The 20,320-nt window shown below is 39.6% G+C and overlaps 1 protein-coding gene across 1 annotated transcript in view; it reads left to right on the top strand.

Moving 5' to 3' along the window:
• Positions 1-20,320, top strand: part of LOC121331158 (transformation/transcription domain-associated protein-like) — a 95,535-nt gene that overhangs the window by 61,528 nt on the left and 13,687 nt on the right. The window contains exons 63-70 of the mRNA XM_041278380.1: positions 3,444-3,736; positions 5,358-5,519; positions 7,685-7,775; positions 8,346-8,584; positions 9,776-10,037; positions 17,738-17,963; positions 18,204-18,421; positions 19,761-19,945. Of these exons, the coding sequence (XP_041134314.1) occupies positions 3,444-3,736; positions 5,358-5,519; positions 7,685-7,775; positions 8,346-8,584; positions 9,776-10,037; positions 17,738-17,963; positions 18,204-18,421; positions 19,761-19,945 (1,676 nt within the window). The remainder of the gene's footprint in view (positions 1-3,443; positions 3,737-5,357; positions 5,520-7,684; positions 7,776-8,345; positions 8,585-9,775; positions 10,038-17,737; positions 17,964-18,203; positions 18,422-19,760; positions 19,946-20,320) is intronic.

Below are 20,320 nucleotides of genomic sequence, written 5' to 3'. Positions count from 1 at the left end.
ATAAGCGTTGTTACCTTAAGCCACTGACAAGTGATCAGCTAAAGTGTGCATGAATTAATTATCAAACCGGCCCTGCAGTTAGCAATCAATATGACGGCATATTAATAATTAGAGAGTACTTTAAACCAGAGCAGCACAATTAACATTGGACCCCAAAAATCAATTGCAGTTCATCTGCAACTACTGTATTTGAGCATATATGTTGTGTAAATATTGTATTTCTTCACGCTTGGCAGTTTACATGCAATGCACAATGCATAGCATAAGGCCCATATAGTTTTTTAATCTCTCCATGTTTCCCCTGCGTGATCTTGTAATTCAGTCACATTTTGTTGTAAAAGTGGGAACAAACCTCCTCCTTTAACCGCAGTGGAATTTGTCATGCTGTCCTGCCTAAATTCATTTAAAAAAAATAAATAAAGCAATGTGTGGAAAGGATGTCCTTTAAACAGGTATCTGGCTTAGAGACAGTATGCTACCTAAATGCAGCAATTTGTTCGAGTTACATACCAGGTAACACGTCTCTGTCCCAGCTATGGGCTAATAGAGCCGGAGGGTTGTTTGGTTGCAGTGGCAGCCCTCGCTGGAAGGCCAGGAACAAGGTGAGAGAAACAATGCCGAAAGAGTCATCAGAAGTGTCAGAATGATAGATCACGCGAGAGGGAAGGAGAGGAGGCAAAGACAGGAGACAAAGCCAGTTGTTAGAAATAGAAGGTGGTGATAAAGCAAGTCATTTATCAGGCTGCTGCCACTGTAATCTGCATCGTTCTGCAACCCGTGACACCTGAAGGCGCTTTGTGGAAGGTATGAATAAAGGCGTTTTTGGAAAATGGGACAAATGGGCATTTTATAACCTGTAGTTTTGACAAGCAAGGTTGTGAAAGCAGCGGCATGCTGGCCCACCACTACACTACATCACATTTTTTTGATGCTTTGTGCATTGTAATGAATGCCTGCAGTGCATGAGTCATGCAGTACTACTAATTTCGATTTGAAAATAAAAAGTCTCCATTATGGCAGATAATCAGCATTATGGCTATTCAGAATCAATATTTCCTTTTGAGATACATTGTGATTCTCTTTAAAAATAAATAAATAAATGCATAGCGCAGTTACAATGAATTTAATTTGAATCAAAAGTGTTTTACAGTAATAACATCATTAAAAGGGAGGGGGAGGGGGAGGGGTACAGCCAGATCTCTAAATTACATCTCTTTGTACATGTTAATTGGGGTGGCTCATGCAAGTAGTACCTTAAACAAGTTTGGTTAATATGAAGCCCAGGTCTCTGTGGAAAGATGTCTACATCACTGCTGAACAATATATCAGTCTCCAGACCAGGCTGAACTACAGTGTAGTGCCTGTACTGTGAAGACACACACACACAAAACCTTGAGAACAAATTTCCTGTGCCACTGGATTTCTTTGATCTACGCATATCTCAACGTGTTGTGATGAATTGCTTTTAAAATGCAGCGATTTAATCTGTACTGTAATAAGGACTAAAGTCTGATCTATGCTCTTCCTTTCACTAATGCCTTGTAGCGGGGGTTGGCATACTTGTCCTACAAGTTTATAAATTCAATTACTAAAGTGAACCAGGTAAACCTTTGACTGTCCTAACGTACTCGCCACACGCATATTTTCACCTACTGAGCTTGCGATGGAAAGTCCAGTTGTTGCCAGTAATTTCTATGTTTTCTTAGTGCAACGTGGTGAGCAGTCCCCTCGTTTTGGCACTTTTCTTATGTTCTTAGTCAACAAAGGTTAGTGATAGTCACGTGCTGAATGGGAGATACAATAGCAATACATGAAAATCTTTAAACATTCTGGGCTGAACAGATTTCAAATCGATTAGCAATTTGCAGCCCTGCTGCCTCAATCAGCTCATCCATGGTATTTCATTTGCTCCATATTGATATTTTATTTTATTTATTTATTTTCTCCTAATGGTGGTTGCATGGTCAGACGGATGTTAAAAGTTGTATTGACGAACTTTGTGGCACGTGTGTGTTTTCGTGGGCTGAATAGGCAGGTAACAAAGAGAAAGCTTCTCTGTACAATAAAATAAAAGAAAAACACCAACACATGTTTTCCCAGCTGCACTATGAACAGTATTACAAATGTGTGAGTATATGGATTGCTGTATTAACATGTAGGCAAGTATACCTCTGGTGTTAGAATTAAAAAGCTCCTGAGCCTTGTAGCAACACCCCACTTAGTAAACTTGCTGCATCAGACTGTTTACCAGTGGCTCGTAATTCACACAGCCTAATGCTAAGCATGTGGTTAGTCATTTTAATTCACTGCCTCATATATGTTTTGGTTTTAGTGATTACAGTGATTATATATATATATATATATATATATATATATATATATATATATATATATATATATATATATATATATATATATATATATATATATTAGTATGTGACAAAGCAGCAAGCTACATTGCTTAATAAAAATACAGGTCGGTAAGTATTTTGTCTAGTTCATATAGCCTGAAGGATTTCAGGTGGATTTTGTCCTGACTATAAACCCTGAAGAATATCTGAATAACTGAATAATGGCCCTTGAGGCTTGTGCTGTAGTCTGTTGATAATCCCTTAAATTGTTACAGGTCTGTGGGGAAGGGGCTTATTAAAGGTGTATAAAAGAATAATCAACTCTATAGTCATTTGTAAAAATCTCTGAATCGGCACAACATTTCCTAACCTCAGCAGTGTTTAATGTGTCATTTACTTTTAACTCTGCATGAATATCAACGGCAGAAATGGACATCAGTGAGATTACCCAAGCACTGGCAGAATTTACATTGACATTATTGGGGAGTGTATGGTGACATTTGCTGCTCTTTTGAATAACCAAGCATTTTGGATAGATAATGGTAGGACTTTTTACGAAAGTGCCTGATTTTTTATTTATTTATTTTTTAAAGATCTGTAGCCGCACGCATTCTTTTTTCTCCTCTCAAACACAGTATGTACAAATATTTCCATCAAACTATAAGTAGTACAAGGCTCAAGCTGCTTTTTTTTAATTGCAACCTGGCTACAGCGAATATTTTGTTGTCTGCTACACAGAATTGTTACCCCATACTGTACTCTCAAAGGGTTTTTAGTCCTATTCATTTGCGTGGAAAGGCAGTGTGTATGTAATGAATTACATGAGGTACAGTGTGTGATAGTACCTAGAAAAGGGAAAAGTAAAGCATTTCAAGCTTTACACAAGCATGTTGCAACCATTATGAGGAATTGTGATTCTTTCACAGCATTTTCAAACCACTCAATTTTCTGTTCCCTCTTGTATTCCTCACTTTACTAGAACTGATGAGAACAGTCATAAGAAAAAAATGCAAGATCATACTGTTTCATCAGTAAAAAGTCGTACATTTTGAACTCCCTTCTATATCATTGAAAGAAGTTCCATTCTGTGAAAAAAAAAAAAAAAAAATTGTACTGTATTTTCCATATGTGGTTTTTGCTTTGCAAGCCTCTTTTTAGCCCCTGTGCTCCCTGTCTGTTCCAGGTCTGAAGAGGCGAACAAGGCATTCTCTGCGGCGGTGCAGATGCACGACGTGCTTGTGAAGGCCTGGGCTATGTGGGGCGATTACCTGGAGAACATCTTTGTGAAGGACCGGCAGCTCCACCTCGGCGTCTCCGCTATTACCTGCTACCTGCACGCCTGCCGTCACCAGAACGAGAGCAAGTCTCGCAAATACCTGGCCAAGGTAAGAGCAGGCTATTCACATGCTCCACGTAGAGCACTGAAGCCTCTGTCATACATCTTAGAAAAACAAGTCGTGCCAGTACCCCAGTGCTTTCCTTACTTCTGTCCTCATAAGAAACAGGAATTTAGTGGCTCTTCAGAATAATCTCTTTTTGAAATGTACTGTACAGGTTTCCTGTAGTCTTTCCTGTCCCTAATAGAGAATTGCAGTATACCTATTGTCCACAGTAAATTAGGTGATCTGGTGCTCCTCATCATGGTCTGCAGTGTGTATGTTGGTGTGCTGTGTAGTTGTAATTCATGAGAATAGCGTCTGGCCGTTTAAATTGAGTTCTTGTGTTGGCCCCTTGCTTTTGAAAACAGGATGCAGAATCTAAGCTGGTTTGTAAACGTGTTGACAATGTTACACCAAAGATCCTGAAATATTCAGTGCAGGTGTACCTTTTAAAGTATTGTTTAGGTTGTGGGGGGGGGGGGCACTATGTAAATACCCACTTGCCAATGTGACCCACCATGTCATAGGCTTTTTTAATTTCTTTTATTGTTCATCATGAATTACTATACAAGAGTTTATTCATCTCAAGAGCTGAGTTAGAGGCCAGTAAGTGTGTATATACATAGCTATCCAGTTACCTGTAGGTTTGCAGTTCAGAGCAGTTTGCCAGTTGCCAGGATAGTTTTGTAGATCTACATGCTCTGCTGTTCTTTGATTAGCCGTAGAGACCGCCTGCAAATATGGCAATTTGTGCTAATTGTGCTGAAGGACTGGGTGATGTGTATGACTAGGCTGCAACCCACCAGCAGTGATTTCACGTAGACCCCCTAGCATTACAAGGTTGAAATACATTTCAGTAACTATCAGCCTTTGCTGGAACTGAATTGGTGACCTAGAGGCTAAAGGCTTAATTTCAATTGACATGCATTACATGACTCTTTGAACTCCACAATCACTTTTTGATGTAGTGACCTGTACAGAATAAAGTAACAACTATACAATATAAACCCGTTACGCCTTCTGCTTCTACCGCCTGTTTCTTTTTTTTTTTTTTTGTGCTGATTTTTAATAAGCATTTGGATGTGTACAGGGAGAAATACAATGTGTATAAACTGGCCCCAGCAATTTGTATGTGATGAATGAGGAGAGATGCTCTGCGATTTATCAGGAATTACAAATTAGCCATGGTGCCTCTTAGGCTTGGGGCAAGGTTAGATGTTTAGTATAACTGAATCTGAGGCAAAAGACTGCAAAGGCTCGTCAACAAAAACAAATGAATCCCTGCAAGCACGCATATACGCACAAACAGGAGTGTTGAGGGTGTTTGCTCAGTGCATTCAATTCTTTGAGCAGCAGAGCATCTGCTGTCTAGCATAAACTTATCTTGGTTCAGTGAAACAATATTTTTGTTTTCCTTTAGAGATTCTTCAAAAGGAAATAACCCCACACTTGCTTTTTTTTCTCAACGTTAATAAACTCAGTTAACTCGCCAGGTTATTTCCTGATTACACGTTACAGCCCCCTTTAAAAAAGGGGGAGAGAAACCGTAACTACCGGGATCTTTAGTTTTAATGCTGTCCAGTAGAGTGATTTACATCATGCTCGTTTCTATCCCCACCCTCTCCAGGTCTTGTGGCTGCTCAGCTTCGATGATAAGAATACCCTGGCTGATGCTGTCGACAAATACTGCATTGGAGTGCCACCTATCCAGTGGCTGGCATGGATCCCACAGCTGCTCACCTGCCTGGTTGGATCAGAGGGCAAGCCACTCCTGAACCTCATCAGTCAGGTCTGTGGGTGTGTGCGTGTGTGACATCGAACACTAATCAAGATTAATACACTACGTTCGTTCCTTAGAAAGCTATTCTTTTAATAAGTTGCGTTTATCCACTTAGAGATTTAGATGAGTTCCATTTTCCTTTTGACAGTTTTAATTTTTTTTTTTTCCTCCTAGAATTCATTTTTAATATCGCGCAGCAGTATACCACTGGAATTCAATTTAAAAATGGACTAATTCATGCAGCTTAATAAAAGCATATTAATTCTGCGTGATTTAGAGCACTCAAACTTCAATGAACAAGAAGCTACTGTAAATGTAACGGTTGTGCTTTTTTATTTTTTTATTTTTTTAGTAACTCTGCTAACCACCTCACTAACGTGATGAAACCTTCCCTGAGTTTACAGTATATCTAATCTTTTGCAAAACCAAAATGGGATGCGTGTTTGTCCACTCATCAGTATGTAATAACACTACGGACATCCTTCATCACAAGTTCCTGAAGACTTGCCCATATTTTAAGGAATTACTATGGACATTTATTACAAGAAGCTATTTGTCAGAGACCTTCGTCACAGCAGTAAAACCCAGCCATGTGAGCCATTGAGGGCTTGATCTTGATAACCTCACTGCCATATTTGCATTGGATATGTATTACTTGCATACCATGTTGCTGATAGACTTCCCTGTTCCTGACGCGCATAGCTTGTTGGCACTAAAAGGGGCAGCATCCACAAATGTCATGCGTGTGTGACCAGAGCCTTCAGGACTGCTCATCCTGATTCATTATTAACTTCACATGGTTCCTGACTGTGGACTATTTATTGCATTGATTTTTTTTTTGTAATTTGTTTGTTCTCCAAGCATTATCTATAAGGCTTTCAAATATTCATGAAGGAGAGGCGGGAGCACTTTGAGATAGAGTGCAAATGGGAGATTTTACTTCCTATCTCACGTTGAAGGCCACATCCTAATAGTTGCTCTGTTTCTCCACTCTAATGGGACTGATCAGTATACATCTTTTCATCCCAAAAACCATGCATTAGCATTCCATTAAGCTTTTTTTTCTTTTCTGAAGAGCGGTAAAACCTCAATTTGATGAAAGGTGGTGTCTCCTAACACTGAAGAGCTGCTCTTCACCCTCCTATCAGCCAGTAGATGGTGTAGGGTTGCTCTCTAATGGGCAACACTGCGATTTGAGCAGAGCTGTGTCCTCATTTAAAAACTAGCTGATGTCATTATGCCTTTTTCTTTCTTCCCTCTGATTTCATCTGCTTTGTGAGAATGCAGAGCCTGGCATTCTCACATTATGGTGCCTCTTAAATTATACAGCAGTACGATCATGTGATTCTAATTAGCTGTCCTTTTGGATGTCTTGCTGCAAACACACATGCACACACACACATGAAAATAAAAAAAAATACTTTAAGCTGTTTAAGGACACAACCTGAAATAGTTGGCACATGCATAATCAGTTCTACCTGCCCCTTTCATTCTTAACATTGACATTAACCAGCTTTTGTGCTTTCCTCTGCATTTTCCTAAATGAGAACGACTGCATTATCTAAGGCAGCATGTTACACTCTTGCAGATGAAACTGCAGGTAGGGTGTACTTTGGGACATACAGTATAATAAGGGGATTGATTTGAAACAGTAAATGTATTTAACTCTGACCAACTGAGCTTAGGATTTGAAATTGGTAGTATGCTTTAAATCCGGATGCATTTATAATAGTTAACCCAACACATGCCATATTTTATTTCCTCTAAAATCCAGGAATACAATTGATCTGTGAACATAGCAGTTCAATTTAGTTATATTCTAAGGTTTATGAATATGGCTCTTTCATATTACATTTAAGCAGCTCAATCCTTTTGGCAAACACAGTGCTTAACACAGTGCTTCATTTTAGCCAATTTGGTGATTGTTGACATGACAGATCTGACAGCAAGTGGAACTGAAGCCATCTGGTCTGCTCGGTATTAATGTGCAGGGAGACACACTGTACCTGTGGGTGCCACATTATCATCTTGGAGCTAGCGACGTTCCTTTAAAACGCTTCTCTTCTCACTTCCATTGTATTCACTGCGATTCCGGCTGTTGTGTACCATCCTTCTGTTGTATGCAACTAGTAGATAAATTCAAGCTGTTGCATTCCATTTTTCCTGCCCTGTAGGTTGGACGTGTGTACCCTCAGGCCGTCTACTTTCCCATCCGGACCCTGTACCTGACACTGAAGATCGAGCAGAGGGAGCGGTACAAAAGCGGTGAGGGTCCATTGGGCAGGGCTGGTCCAGGAGGCTTAGCAGGACCAAGGGCAGCAGTGTCACATGGCCCTGCTGTACCCTCCTTGCTCCCTGAGCCCACCCTCTGAGAGATTCTTTAAGTATCCTCAGCTATTCTGATTCACTGTCTGTATTTGCTGTAGCCTGTTGCTTCGGGTCAGAATTTAAAGGAAGTATGCTGAGACATTGGTTAGAACTAAGCCCATGCGCTAATATGTTTTCAATATTTAGTTTGTTTTCTTTTTTTCTTCATGGGTTTTTGAGGATTCAAGTGAAACAAAACTTGGTAGCCAAATGAATTACATTTTTAAGTGATTTTATAAGCTTTGTTCATATTTTGCTCATTTACAGAGCATAACCTCTGAATTTGTAACTTATACTGATAGCTTGTTTCTTTTTCAATGGAAAATCAGGAGCAATCTTGCTAAAGATCTCCAAAATATACCAAACAAAATTAGGGGTGGGGTGTGAGCGATATAATTTGATTTGACGTTTTCGCACCTCTTCTACAGTACAGCCTATATTAACTCTCCTTGCCTTTTTTTTTTTAAGACTCCGGCCAGCAGCAGCAGCAGCAGCAGCAGCAGCAGCAGCAGCAGCAGCAGCCGCCCAGCTTGGTCGGCGCCCAGTCCCACTCTGCCTCAGACCCAGGGCCAATTCGCGCGACGGCGCCCATGTGGCGATGCAGCCGGATCATGCACATGCAGCGGGAGCTTCACCCCACCCTGCTCTCCTCGCTGGAGGGCATTGTGGACCAGATGGTGTGGTTCAGAGAGAACTGGCACGAGGAGGTACTGGTGAAACATGGTTAACCCTGTGTAGCCCAATGCATTTTAATGTAATGGGTTAACAGTCCTCGTGTGGTACAGAACAAGATAATGATTGTTGCATTAAGGTAAACTTATGTAAGATTTACTTAAATAATATGTTCCATGCTTTCTCTACTTTTAATAAGTCTAAGTGTACACGGCTTATTCCAATATTTCACTGCCCAGTAAGAAAGACGTCTGCAATTTTACCAGTGAATCCCTCAGAAAGAACTCTGCAGCTGTGCCTGCCAGTGGCTAGCCATTGACATGGCCAGGAGTTTTCCTGTGTTGTAACCAGAGGGTTTAATCCTGGGGAAGGTCACAGCCCTGAATTGACTTCCTTCCACTTTCACTGCGTAGTCATGCCCTAGCAAAACTGTTACGCAAGTTTGACAGACTATTACTGTGAATGTTTTCTATCTCTGTGCCATAAAGAGATTATTTAGCATTAATTTACTTTACATATAGTGTTTTCAATTTCAAGTGTAGAGCTTAGTGACAAGAAAGAAAAAATGCAGAAAATGTAATCGCGTGAAATCATGCATAAGAAGTCAAATGGATTCTAATTGAGTCTTCTAATTGAGTTTTTTTTTTCTGGAATGAATGACAGGTGACAAAGGTAAGCTCATGGATATTGGCTTGTGTGTCATTTAATCTAAACTGTTTGTTTGCCAGGATGATGTGCAGCTAGCGTCAACAATGACTCTGCTATTGAGAACCCTGTGACAAGGATTAATAATATATCCTTCTTGGGTAACAGTTTGAGCCAGTCAAGGCTTTGCTGTGCTGTGATCTGGTTACACCAAAAATTTAGCCAGGCAGTCCGTACTGTAGATGTAACCCTCCCATTCTAATACATGTTTTATTAAAACCTAAATGGATCAAACTTCTATCTCTCTGGTCTTGTCTTTCTGCTGTAGTTCCAGTCTCTAATAATACATGGTTTCTTCCTTCACCACTGAATCTGTTAATGCTCCTTATCTGGTAGTTTTGATTATTTCAGGATACATTGGTATAGAGTCTTAGAACCAAATACAATGTAATGCAGATGTTTTCTTTTATATTATGAAGTGCTAACCAAGGTTTCACAGTCCCCTCGTCAGTATCAGCAAAGGTCTTTTGAAAATCTTCTGGTTCTTCGCTTGTTTAAATACATTTGTGTATGTCCTTCAGGTGCTGCGTCAGCTGCAGCAGGGCCTGGCTAAGTGCTACTCGGTGGCCTTTGAGAAGAGCGGCGCCGTGTCGGACGCCAAGATCACGCCGCACACGCTCAACTTCGTCAAGAAGCTGGTGAGCACCTTCGGCGTGGGTCTGGAGAACGTCTCCAACGTGTCCACCATGTTCTCCAGCGCTGCCTCGGAGTCGCTGGCACGCCGGGCACAGGCCACCGCTCAGGACCCTGTCTTCCAGAAGATGAAGGGCCAGTTCACCACAGGTAAGATTAAAAATAGCAGTCTTTCAAATAGAGCTCCCTGTAACCATGGTGAAGAATATAGCAGGGCTATCAGCACCACCTTCACACCATTAATTCCTTTTAATGTGAGCTAGTTTTGAGTTGTATGTTTAACCCCTTAAGTATCAAATTAGAATACAAGCTGTATTTGTGAAATTTAAGACATTACATTTGGACTTTTGCAGCTAACAAAAATAGGTAGATGCCAGTTAAAAATGCTCCAGAAAATACACAGTTGCCAATCCTCAAATAGTGCTGGGACGAACACAGGATTTTCATGTTCGAATACTCGCTCATGATTTTAAATATTCATTTGGATATTAGTTTGGTTTCAAAAAGTAATAATTCAAAAAGCTCAGAACGCAGGCATAGCAGCAGGGGCAGGGGTGCGTGGCCTGTGCGTGCGTGCCTGTGTTTTACAGCAAGACATTACAATAACACGTCAAAGTAAAAAAATATAACAGGAGTATCACAGATGTAGCACTGCGCACGTCCCTCGTATTATCTAAAACATGACAATTTCAATGGAAGCTCCTAAGAATTAAGACTTTGAGCATTTTTTGACTTGAGTGTTAAAAGGAAAATTTTTAAGAACTTTTAAACAGCAAAAGTAAATAGCTATGACGTTAACAGCTACCCGCAGAGACATTGGTACATGTTCTACAGCACTGATTTTTACATCGTTAATGGGGGATTTTCAAAAGAAAACGTTCCTGTAAGCTTGTCTTTGTCTGTTTCTACTACCACTATGTACACTGTGTACTGTTTTGCATGTTAACTTTGTTAATCTGAAATAGTTGCTTTGGAAAATAATACAACTACATTGATGCAATATACAGATGTTATGGTTGAAAATGCAGATTTTTGAGGTGGTATGCTTTTAGAAATGCACATTTTTAAAGGCTAGTGTGACCTCTGCCACATTTTATTTTCTTCACAGTAAACTGGCTATAGACTCAAAGCAATAACATGAGGTTTACTTGTGCCTTGTATTTAGACAAGGGTTGTCTGTGTGAAATGTTTAAGGCATAATAATCACTTCAGACTATAACTCCATCAGTCCTTCAATCTGCAGGTTATTGAGCAATTCAATTGAAAAGTAGTTTCTATAAAAGCTTCACATTGTCTTGACATGAAGCATATCAGTGTTTAGATCTGCCACCACTTAGGTCAATTAAAGTTTCTGACCATAATGGTCTCCAGTTGGTCTGTTTTCCTAATACGTTGTTATACAATGCTTCTCTGTGATACTCCTAGTGCTTACTAAACCAGCAACTCGCATCTGTGTTTCTTTGTGGTTGTTTTCCTACAAACATTGTGCAGATGCTTGAGAGTGAACAGTTTGCTAACCCTGACTGTAGAGGGTATGTTATTATGATAAACTGTTGCATTATTTCAGGACCTTATTGCTTGGAGCTAGGCAATACAATGTAGAAACCTCTGTGCTAGATTCTAAGTGCCAAAAAGTTCAGTACCACCAACATGACTTCCGAGTCAAGTTTTAGGCTTACTAAAATCAGCACTGTGCCTAAGCAACTATAAGCTGATGAGGAAGTGAGCAGCAGGCAGCTATGAACAGGTAAGTGTTTTCTGCTAAGCTGTGATGCAAAAATAATAGATCTAATGGTATTTGTGGAAAGTTTCTTGCAACTGTGGATGTGACCTACATAGCTAGCTGTAGATTGTGTTTAGCATGATGTTCTCTCCCAGGCACAACAGTAGCATGACCGTAAATAATAACGTATGGTTTAATTTAATGGGCACCGGCCACCAAGCCAGTGAAGGACCGCTTTATGGTTGGCATGTCGCCAGTATGTTCAGAATTTGCAATGAATCAAAATGTGGCTGCTTTCCTGTTTCTACTTTTGGTATTCATCTTGACAGGAGTTTGAAAGCCTCTAGAACTGTTTACATGGAGTTGCAGCCCGCAGGCAGACTTCACTGGCTTTGCGTACATCAGCAGTACTCCTGCTTCTTTGCGGTTCGTCTGTTATGTTTGCCTGCAAAGAGGAGCTTGACGATTTGAATGATTGTGAGTGCATGGGGAATGGTTCATTGAAGCATCTCGGGATAGATACGCCTGTGAGCATTTATGTATGGGGGTTTGTGTTGATATATTTGCAGGGATGCTGTAAAGTCTCTTGAAGACTGCACATTTATCACCCAATTGAAAGATGCTGGGTGTTAAGAGGTGGCAAGTGTCCCTGTAGGAATGTTAGGAACCCATCCCTTATTGAGAAGGCAATCCAATTACATCTGCAGATGCCCTGTCACCCTGCTTGGTTGGTAGTCTTGTTGATAATCGTCTGGGTTTCACAGTTGTGAGGTGTAGTTCAGTGTGAAATAGCCAATTGGTTTCTATAGTCATTTTGCATACACTCCAGTTGTTGTTGTTGTTGTTATTGTTATTATGCTTCCAAGCCAAAGGCTGGGAAGCCTATTGTTATTGTTAAAGTTTTTTTTTTCCTTCCAAAACTTTAAACTGCTGCTGCTTCAAGGCTGTGTGACTGATCAGGTTCTGACTTGGCAGGTAACAAGCTGGATACATTGGCTGTGTGGTTAGGGTTAGGGTTAGGGTTAGGGTTAGGGTTAAAAATGCGGAAAAAATTTTGTTGCTGCGTCCTTGCAATTGGCGCCGTGACGCATTTTTCCGATAAAACCTTTCGAAATCATCTTCTTGGGAACCGGTGAAGCAATTGATCTGAAACTTGACATATATCATCAGCATCCAAACCTGCATCCAGTTTGCGAAGCAGAAGTTGCTGTGATCAATTTTAATGTCAAAATGGCTGCCACAAATCTTATCGAAACACACCCTTACAGCAAACTGCTGCTATTTGAACACCGTTTTACCAACAAACTCCAAACATGGTAGTTATTGTCCCAGTAACAATGGAATACAAATATGTCAAAATGGTTATGTTTTATAAAACAAGATGGCCGCCAGGTATATGTTTACATCTGAAATTTAAAACTGCCTCAGTTGACAAACACTTTATTTGACTAACTTAAAACTTCACAAGCATTATCCCTGACACTGTAGCAATACAACTGACTTTTTAAAGAAACTCGCGTTAAACAAGATGGCTGCCTGACGCATTTTTGAAAAAAAAAAAAACAACTTTCAAAATCTTCTTCTGTGGAACAGCTGAAGTTGCTGATTTTAAACTTTGCACATTGAGAACTAAACCCGCTTAGACGGGTGCTGATACTGTCGCTTGGGAGCCATAAAACTGCCTGGCAGTTCTAGTTATTATTATTATTATTCTACCAAGTCTGGTAGAATACCGTTTTGTGAATGCATATGTTGCCCCTTTTGCATACACAACAAGAATACTTTCAACTTAATTTCTGAGTGAATAGAGAGATTTTCATTAGGGGAATACTGTTCTGTTTATTATTTAATCTTACCTGAACACCAGAAAGGTTATTGTCTTGTGACCTTTTTCATTTATTACAGCTCAAAGCAGTAGAATTATTGAAAGAATGCTTCATTGTCAGCTAAACTTAATTCACAGATGATTTTCTTGTATTCCGGGCGAAAAGTCAGCATTAATCCCTAGAAAAGGGGCTGCCAATAATAGCTTTCCCATCATTGTGATTTAAAGGTTGTAGATCACTCTATTCAAGAATGGGGATCGTTTTTAATTAACAGCGCCAATCATCACACCAACCTTTAGGCATGATAATGAGAGACCTGTATTCATAAGATTATCAAGCTCGCCTTCTAAAGCTATTTAACTTGAATAAACTTGCAGTGCAACGTCTGGCTGGAGGAACAGAGTCACTGCTTCTGTACTGTCCAGGTCTGTTTGGCATTTAAATTAAATGCTCACGATGGGCTTTTGTGGTTGGCTTTGAAAAAGGAACGTACACTGATGTAATCTGGATTTGTTAAAGAGCATGCTAATTTTCTGGCTTGAGCACAAATTCTAGACATGCTATAATCAAGTTGAAAACAAAGGTGGGTTCTTGTTCAATGGCGGGATTTACAGCAATAATAGTGATCATTTCAACATGCCTTTGTCAACGCTATTTAATATAGTATAGCCATGTATCTAACAGATCAATTTCTGGGTTCTACAAAATGTGTGAGATCTATTTGAAGTAAATTAAAATCAGTTAAGCCTGCTGTGTGTCTTGTTTTTGCTGCAGTATTTTTATTGTAAAGACGCGTTATATCACACAATCGTCTTATGATGACTATCAAACCTTTAGCATTGATCCAGTTTCGTTTTGTTTTGGGTAGCTTGGATGTACAAGAAATGCCATGAACTTTGTTCACTTTCTCACATTTAATGCATTATAGTTGGTTTGAATACATAATCTGCTTTTAGTTTTAGTCTTTTGATCAAATAGTCCATCATTTAAGTGATCATTTGATATTGTCAAACATCATGCAAGAAGCCCATCAGGACCATTGCATGAATTGAGAAAGACAGTCTAAGTGCATACTGGTTTTTAAGCTTATGAACTGAACTCAATCAGGGATTCACATCATACTCACTCCCCCAGGGTATAGCACAGGAGGGTGTCCTAGCTTCAAGGGTATTCATATAAGGAAGCAGTAATATAGAAAATGAAAAATGAGCTGCTTTTGTGTGTAAGCGGATGGCAAATTAATTGTTTTCCTGGCTCATTAATACAACTCAGGCATCTCCCAAAATGATGATAATGAGGAGAAAAATAGGGCAGCATTACAATAGCCAACCAGCAGTTTACATTGTGTAACATTACATTTAAAAGCGTTCTAGCTAATGAAATGATTCCAGAAATCTTAGCTGTCCGTTCGCTATGTAGGTCTCACATGTGCTGTTCTGTTGTAAACCATATATTTTCATTACAAATAATCCGGTACTATAATAGGTTAAAGAAAACTGTGTTTGCTTTCAGGTAGCTCTTACGCTTCAGGAATGGAAATAGAGCTCCCAATGCATAATAGTTTGATCCAGTCCTGGTTTAATAAGACACACCTGAGGTTGTTACCTATACACCATAGCTAAACAAGCTTGTATTAAAGCCTAGAATGGGTGAAACTGTTCTGCAATAGGAGTCGTATTGTCATTCCAGCACTTGCATTTCTTAGGTCTTTTTAAATTCACCTCTACCTCTAAGAAAAGAAATAAACCGTGAAGCCACGTGTCATATACATATTAGATTGAATGAATGTTGTTTTCATGTTTTCAAAATCATTTTAGAATGAAGAATCCATCAACTTTTAAAATGAAAACCTGGGCTGCCTTTGCCTACTCCCTTTTTGCATTAAAGACGATCTGGAAATTAATTTACACTGTTTCCAAAGCAGGCTTCTGGTGCCAATTTTTTTATTTTTTATTTTTTTTTTATTTCCAGATAAACTGCCTGGAGGTGTATCATGTGCATAGCAAGTACTTTGTTCTAATGTAATTGCATGCATTTTTGTCTCGCAGAGATTAATCCATTTACATTGTTTGAAGGAGAATACAATTGGACGATTTAGTCTGAAGATAACAAATATATCTGGATATTATTATTATTATTATTATTATTATTATTATTATTATTATTATTATTTAATATTATTATGTTCATTGTCATTTTATAGTTATATTTATTATTCATATGCTTTTTGGATTTATTTATTTCATTTGATACAAAAGCAAAACCATTCAACTACCCAGAAGGCTTCCCAGCAAGAGTCTGTAATAAGACAGGAGGTTATTGATGACAGTATTCTCTCCTGTCTTATAGTGCTAGGTATGGATTTCAGTAGTGTTCAGACTCCTTAGTGTTCAGGCTCCTGAGTTCATCGTTCATCACAAGCTTGGCCAGGAGTTGTTCTGTGTTGATATATCCTGTTAAGACTACACATACTCCACTGAGATTACTGTGGCCCAAGATTGAGGAGGTGGAGCCTGTGGGGGAGGTCTGGGTGCACTCGGCACAGAAAGCTAACTTCTTTTTTTCACTCTTATTTGTTTTTGTGTGCTTCTGGAATGATGGAAAATGCTCTTGTCAGACACCAGAAGTATTTTTACTTTTGCCACCTCCTGAGAGAAGGACCTACAGTGGCTGCTTTAGTCTTCTTTTTTGAGGCCTGTTTTCTAAAAATTCTATTACAATGCAATATTTGCTCCATTGTATTATTTTTTTTTCTGGGTGTGAATGTAGTTTAGAATAGAATGCCTTACCAAAACACATGTCTTATGATTGACTTTAACCTATTATTATTGGTCCTTCGTTTAAAATAATAAAATGAAGGTTGCCTCTGTCACAGGTTCTGTAAGAGGCGGGAACTGCCTTATTGAGTTTCTAAATAAATAAATATTTCACTGAAAGTAAATCAGGCCCGAGTCACATCTAGCAGTATGGTAGACAGATGCAGCGTGGTGTCACAGAGTTCTGTAGATGACTCGCGGGCTTCCTGCTCAACCCAGATTCTTCTCACGCTCTGAGGGGCACCTATTGCAATGACAGGCTGTGCGGTGCCTAATCCGGGAATGGCACCATGCAGAGTGACACCAGCGGCCTGGTGTGACATGAGCCGTTGGAATCAGGAGACCTCCCATATCGGGGTCTGACAGGTAGCCAGGCAGCTTGCTGATGTGATGTGAACTGCAGGATTCTGGCTTGAGGACCTACCGATTTATTTTCCTGTCTGAGTGCAACCTGTGTGTGTGTGTGTGTGACATTTAAAAAAAAAAAAAATGGTGTGCATGATAAGTACAGCCAAAGTAGAATCATTTTAAAGCATCTATCTATTCCCAGTGATTTGGGACACTACAGGTAGCAGGCAATGAAAGGCAACCTCTCCACTGACAGCTTTATCACAGGCAAACCTTTAACACAGTCTGCGGCTAGCATGTGGGATCCATTAACAAGCTTCCACCAAAATAAGATTTTTGTGCTGCATTAGCAGTAAATGATGTATCGTCTTCGTGACAGCAAGCCAAGTCATGTTCAATGCTTCTCCATATCCGATGTATTTGAAATAATCTGGCCCTCCTTTTAGAAAAGTCCTTTCAAAACTAATGTTAATGAAGCTAACCCTTATTTACTTATCCTCCAAAATTTTATATTTGTGTTGAATGGTATGGGCCCAATTTTGTCATGTTTAACAGATAAAGTAAAGCACTACAGGGAAGCATGCTATAGTTGTCTCTGCATTCAGCTGAAAACTGGTTATTTTGTTCACCTGGCTGTAGACTGCCATCAGTAAGCAACATTGTTTATTAGTTTTTGTTAAACGATTAATTAATACCGTTTAACACAACTAATTATTACTATGTGTTCAAACTGACTGCAAGGTTGTAGCTCAGTTGAAATATCTTGGTGTTAACATGCTGTATCTGTTATGAAACAGCAGTCTCTGTTGCTGCATTTCAGTGTACTAACTGATTTGCAGTGACATTGCCATGCTTGAAGTAGGAGATTTATGATTACTTAAAGAAAATTGCTTATAATCAAAATGTCAAGCAGAACATCTGACTTCAACTAAAGTGTCATTGAACGTTCTAGAATTCAAAGCCGAACAACTCTCAGTACTTTTGATGAGGGAGCGCAAGGTATATTTTTTGGCAATTGAACACCACATGTGTTATGCAATGTTACATTTTTTTCTGAGCTTGCATAAGATCAGATCAATTGTGCATCTGATCCAGCAGTTATTATTAACCCCTTTCTCTTCTCTTCTTCTCTTCCAGACTTTGACTTCAGCGTGCCGGGCTCCATGAAGTTGCACAACCTCATCTCCAAGCTGAAGAAGTGGATCAAGATCCTGGAGGCCAAGACCAAGCAGCTGCCCAAATTCTTCCTGATCGAGGAGAAGTGCCGCTTCCTGAGCAACTTCTCTGCCCAGACCGCAGAGGTGGAGATCCCCGGGGAATTTCTCATGCCGAAGCCTACACACTACTACATTAAGATCGCCAGGTAAAGACCAGACACAGCACTTGATTGTATCAGTATAGCCATGTAAAGACACAGCTCAGACTGGCAGGCAGTCTTCACATATAGATTGTTAGGTAAGCACAAGCTGCCACTTCTAAGATTAACTAAAGGATATTTATTTTGGATTTTTTGTTTCTAGGTCACCACTGCAAACAAGTAATGAGCTCCATTTTTCTTTCTTTCTTTCTTGACATGTATGTACTTTAACGTGCTCTCTCCCAGGTTCATGCCGAGAGTGGAGATCGTTCAGAAGCACAACACAGCCGCTCGCAGGCTCTACATCCGAGGCCACAACGGGAAGATCTACCCGTACCTGGTAATGAACGACGCCTGCCTGACGGAGTCCCGTCGAGAAGAGCGAGTCCTGCAGCTCCTACGGCTGCTCAACCCCTGTCTGGAGAAGAGGAAGGAGACCACCAAGAGGCACCTCTTCTTCACAGGTAACACTGTTTATCACCTATCATTGTCTTCCTTTAAGCGATTTTTACTGCCCTGAGTCCCCCAGTCAGTATTGAACATCAGTGGCCTCTTGTGATTCTCCTAAAAATGCTTTCCTGGCTACACCTGATGTTCTACCACTTTGTTACACTTTTACTGTTTCCAGATGGAGCAGTCCATGGAGGTTTTAATCCAGTGAGCCTTTTGTATAAACTCTCTTTACCAGCTACATTTATAGTTTCAAAGTTAGGAGTGGGCCTTGTCAGTACTGGGTTCCAAGTAGCGTTTAAACCAGTAGAACTAGTTAGTAAGCTGCTTGCTGTTAATGTGTGATGTTTTGTTGGACATGGAAGACATGTACCCCTGTGACTCAAGTGTGGTAGAGGAGTAAGATCTATTCTTGAAGTAGAAAGACCTGCTTTTTTATATTTTCTTATTATGACACCATTGGCTCCTCTCTACTTCTGATATAAAAAAAAGGGGGGGGGGGGGGGGGGTTACAGTTGCTCCATCTTAAGACTTGGCAGGAATGGCAATTTTAACAGTAGTCAGTTCAGGTCACATTTGCCATGAATGTCATATTTGCTGGGAGCTTTTTGATAAAGCATGAGCAAAAATGTAAAATTGAGGTCAGGAATCTTCATCCGAGTCCCAGTCAGCAAACAGCAGAGACAAGTTGAATAGTTGTTATCTGGAGGATACAAAAGCCACAGAGAATAAAGAAAGCAGCCGCTTGATGCTCGGGGTGGAGATGGATTTAAATACAAAGTGTTTACAAACAAAAAAATAATTGTACATCATACATGCGCATGCCTAGCATGATGCAAATACCAGATGTACCTAGGTCCACTCATAAGAAGCCTTTTTCAGCATGTAAATTTAAATATATTGCTTTTTGTCAATATATAAAGTATATATTGTACAAAAACAAATTATATCCTAAAGCTTAAGAGAAGCTTGTGTTTTTAGGAAGTTTTTTTTTTTTTTCTGCTTCTTTTTTCCGGCAAAGAGTACACACATATGCATTTCTCCGGTGTGTATACGGGGCCCTGTTTGCTAAGGAGTCTCTAGTTTTCCTCAGAGAACCAAAATTCTTTTTGGACTTAAAGAGACCGAAATTGAATTGGCTTGTTCTTGTTGACTAATAAAATTATTTTCATCAAGTATTATTTTGACTGCCTTTATATATTATATATATATCTATATATATATATATATATATATATTATATATTGTACAAATATATATATAGTTCATACGACTTGAATTATTTTTGTACAAATGTTTACTTAGTTCATTCAGAAAGTTATATTTGAATTCTTTCATTTTGTTTTTGTCCAGTGCCCCGCGTTGTTGCAGTCTCTCCTCAGATGCGACTCGTTGAGGACAACCCTTCCTCGCTGTCCTTGGTCGAAATCTACAAGCAGCGCTGCGCCAAGAAAGGCATCGAGCATGACAACCCCATCTCGCGCTACTACGACAGGCTGGCTACAGTCCAAGCCCGGAGCACGCAGGCCAGCCACCAGGTATTTCAATTCACAATGTACAAATACAATCTTATCTTCAGCTCTCCATTGTTAAAATGCATGGGCATTCCCAGAGTGCCTTTGTAATTCTATTAGTAAATTTTTTAACAAACTGCCTGGTTTCTGATCTTCCCTGAAGCATGCATCATGCATGCATGCCTACACACCCACACACAAACACTGTGATCATTGATTATAATCCTTAATGATAGGTTTAAATTGCACTACATAGCTATTAAGAGTTAACTGTCTTCACCCTTACTATATAAAAACAAAACAAACAAACAGAAGAATAAATAGATGTAGTTCACCTAGTCTCAAGTCCTAATCCCATTTTAGAAGAACGCTGCAGAGTTGCTGGCACCATACTTTCTT

This window comes from Polyodon spathula, chromosome 18 (assembly GCF_017654505.1).
Source record: "Polyodon spathula isolate WHYD16114869_AA chromosome 18, ASM1765450v1, whole genome shotgun sequence".
In the NCBI taxonomy this organism is placed as follows: Eukaryota; Metazoa; Chordata; class Actinopteri; order Acipenseriformes; family Polyodontidae; genus Polyodon; species Polyodon spathula.
The sequence above is the reverse complement of the archived record's forward strand: the minus strand, read 5'-3'. Positions and strand labels throughout refer to the sequence as shown.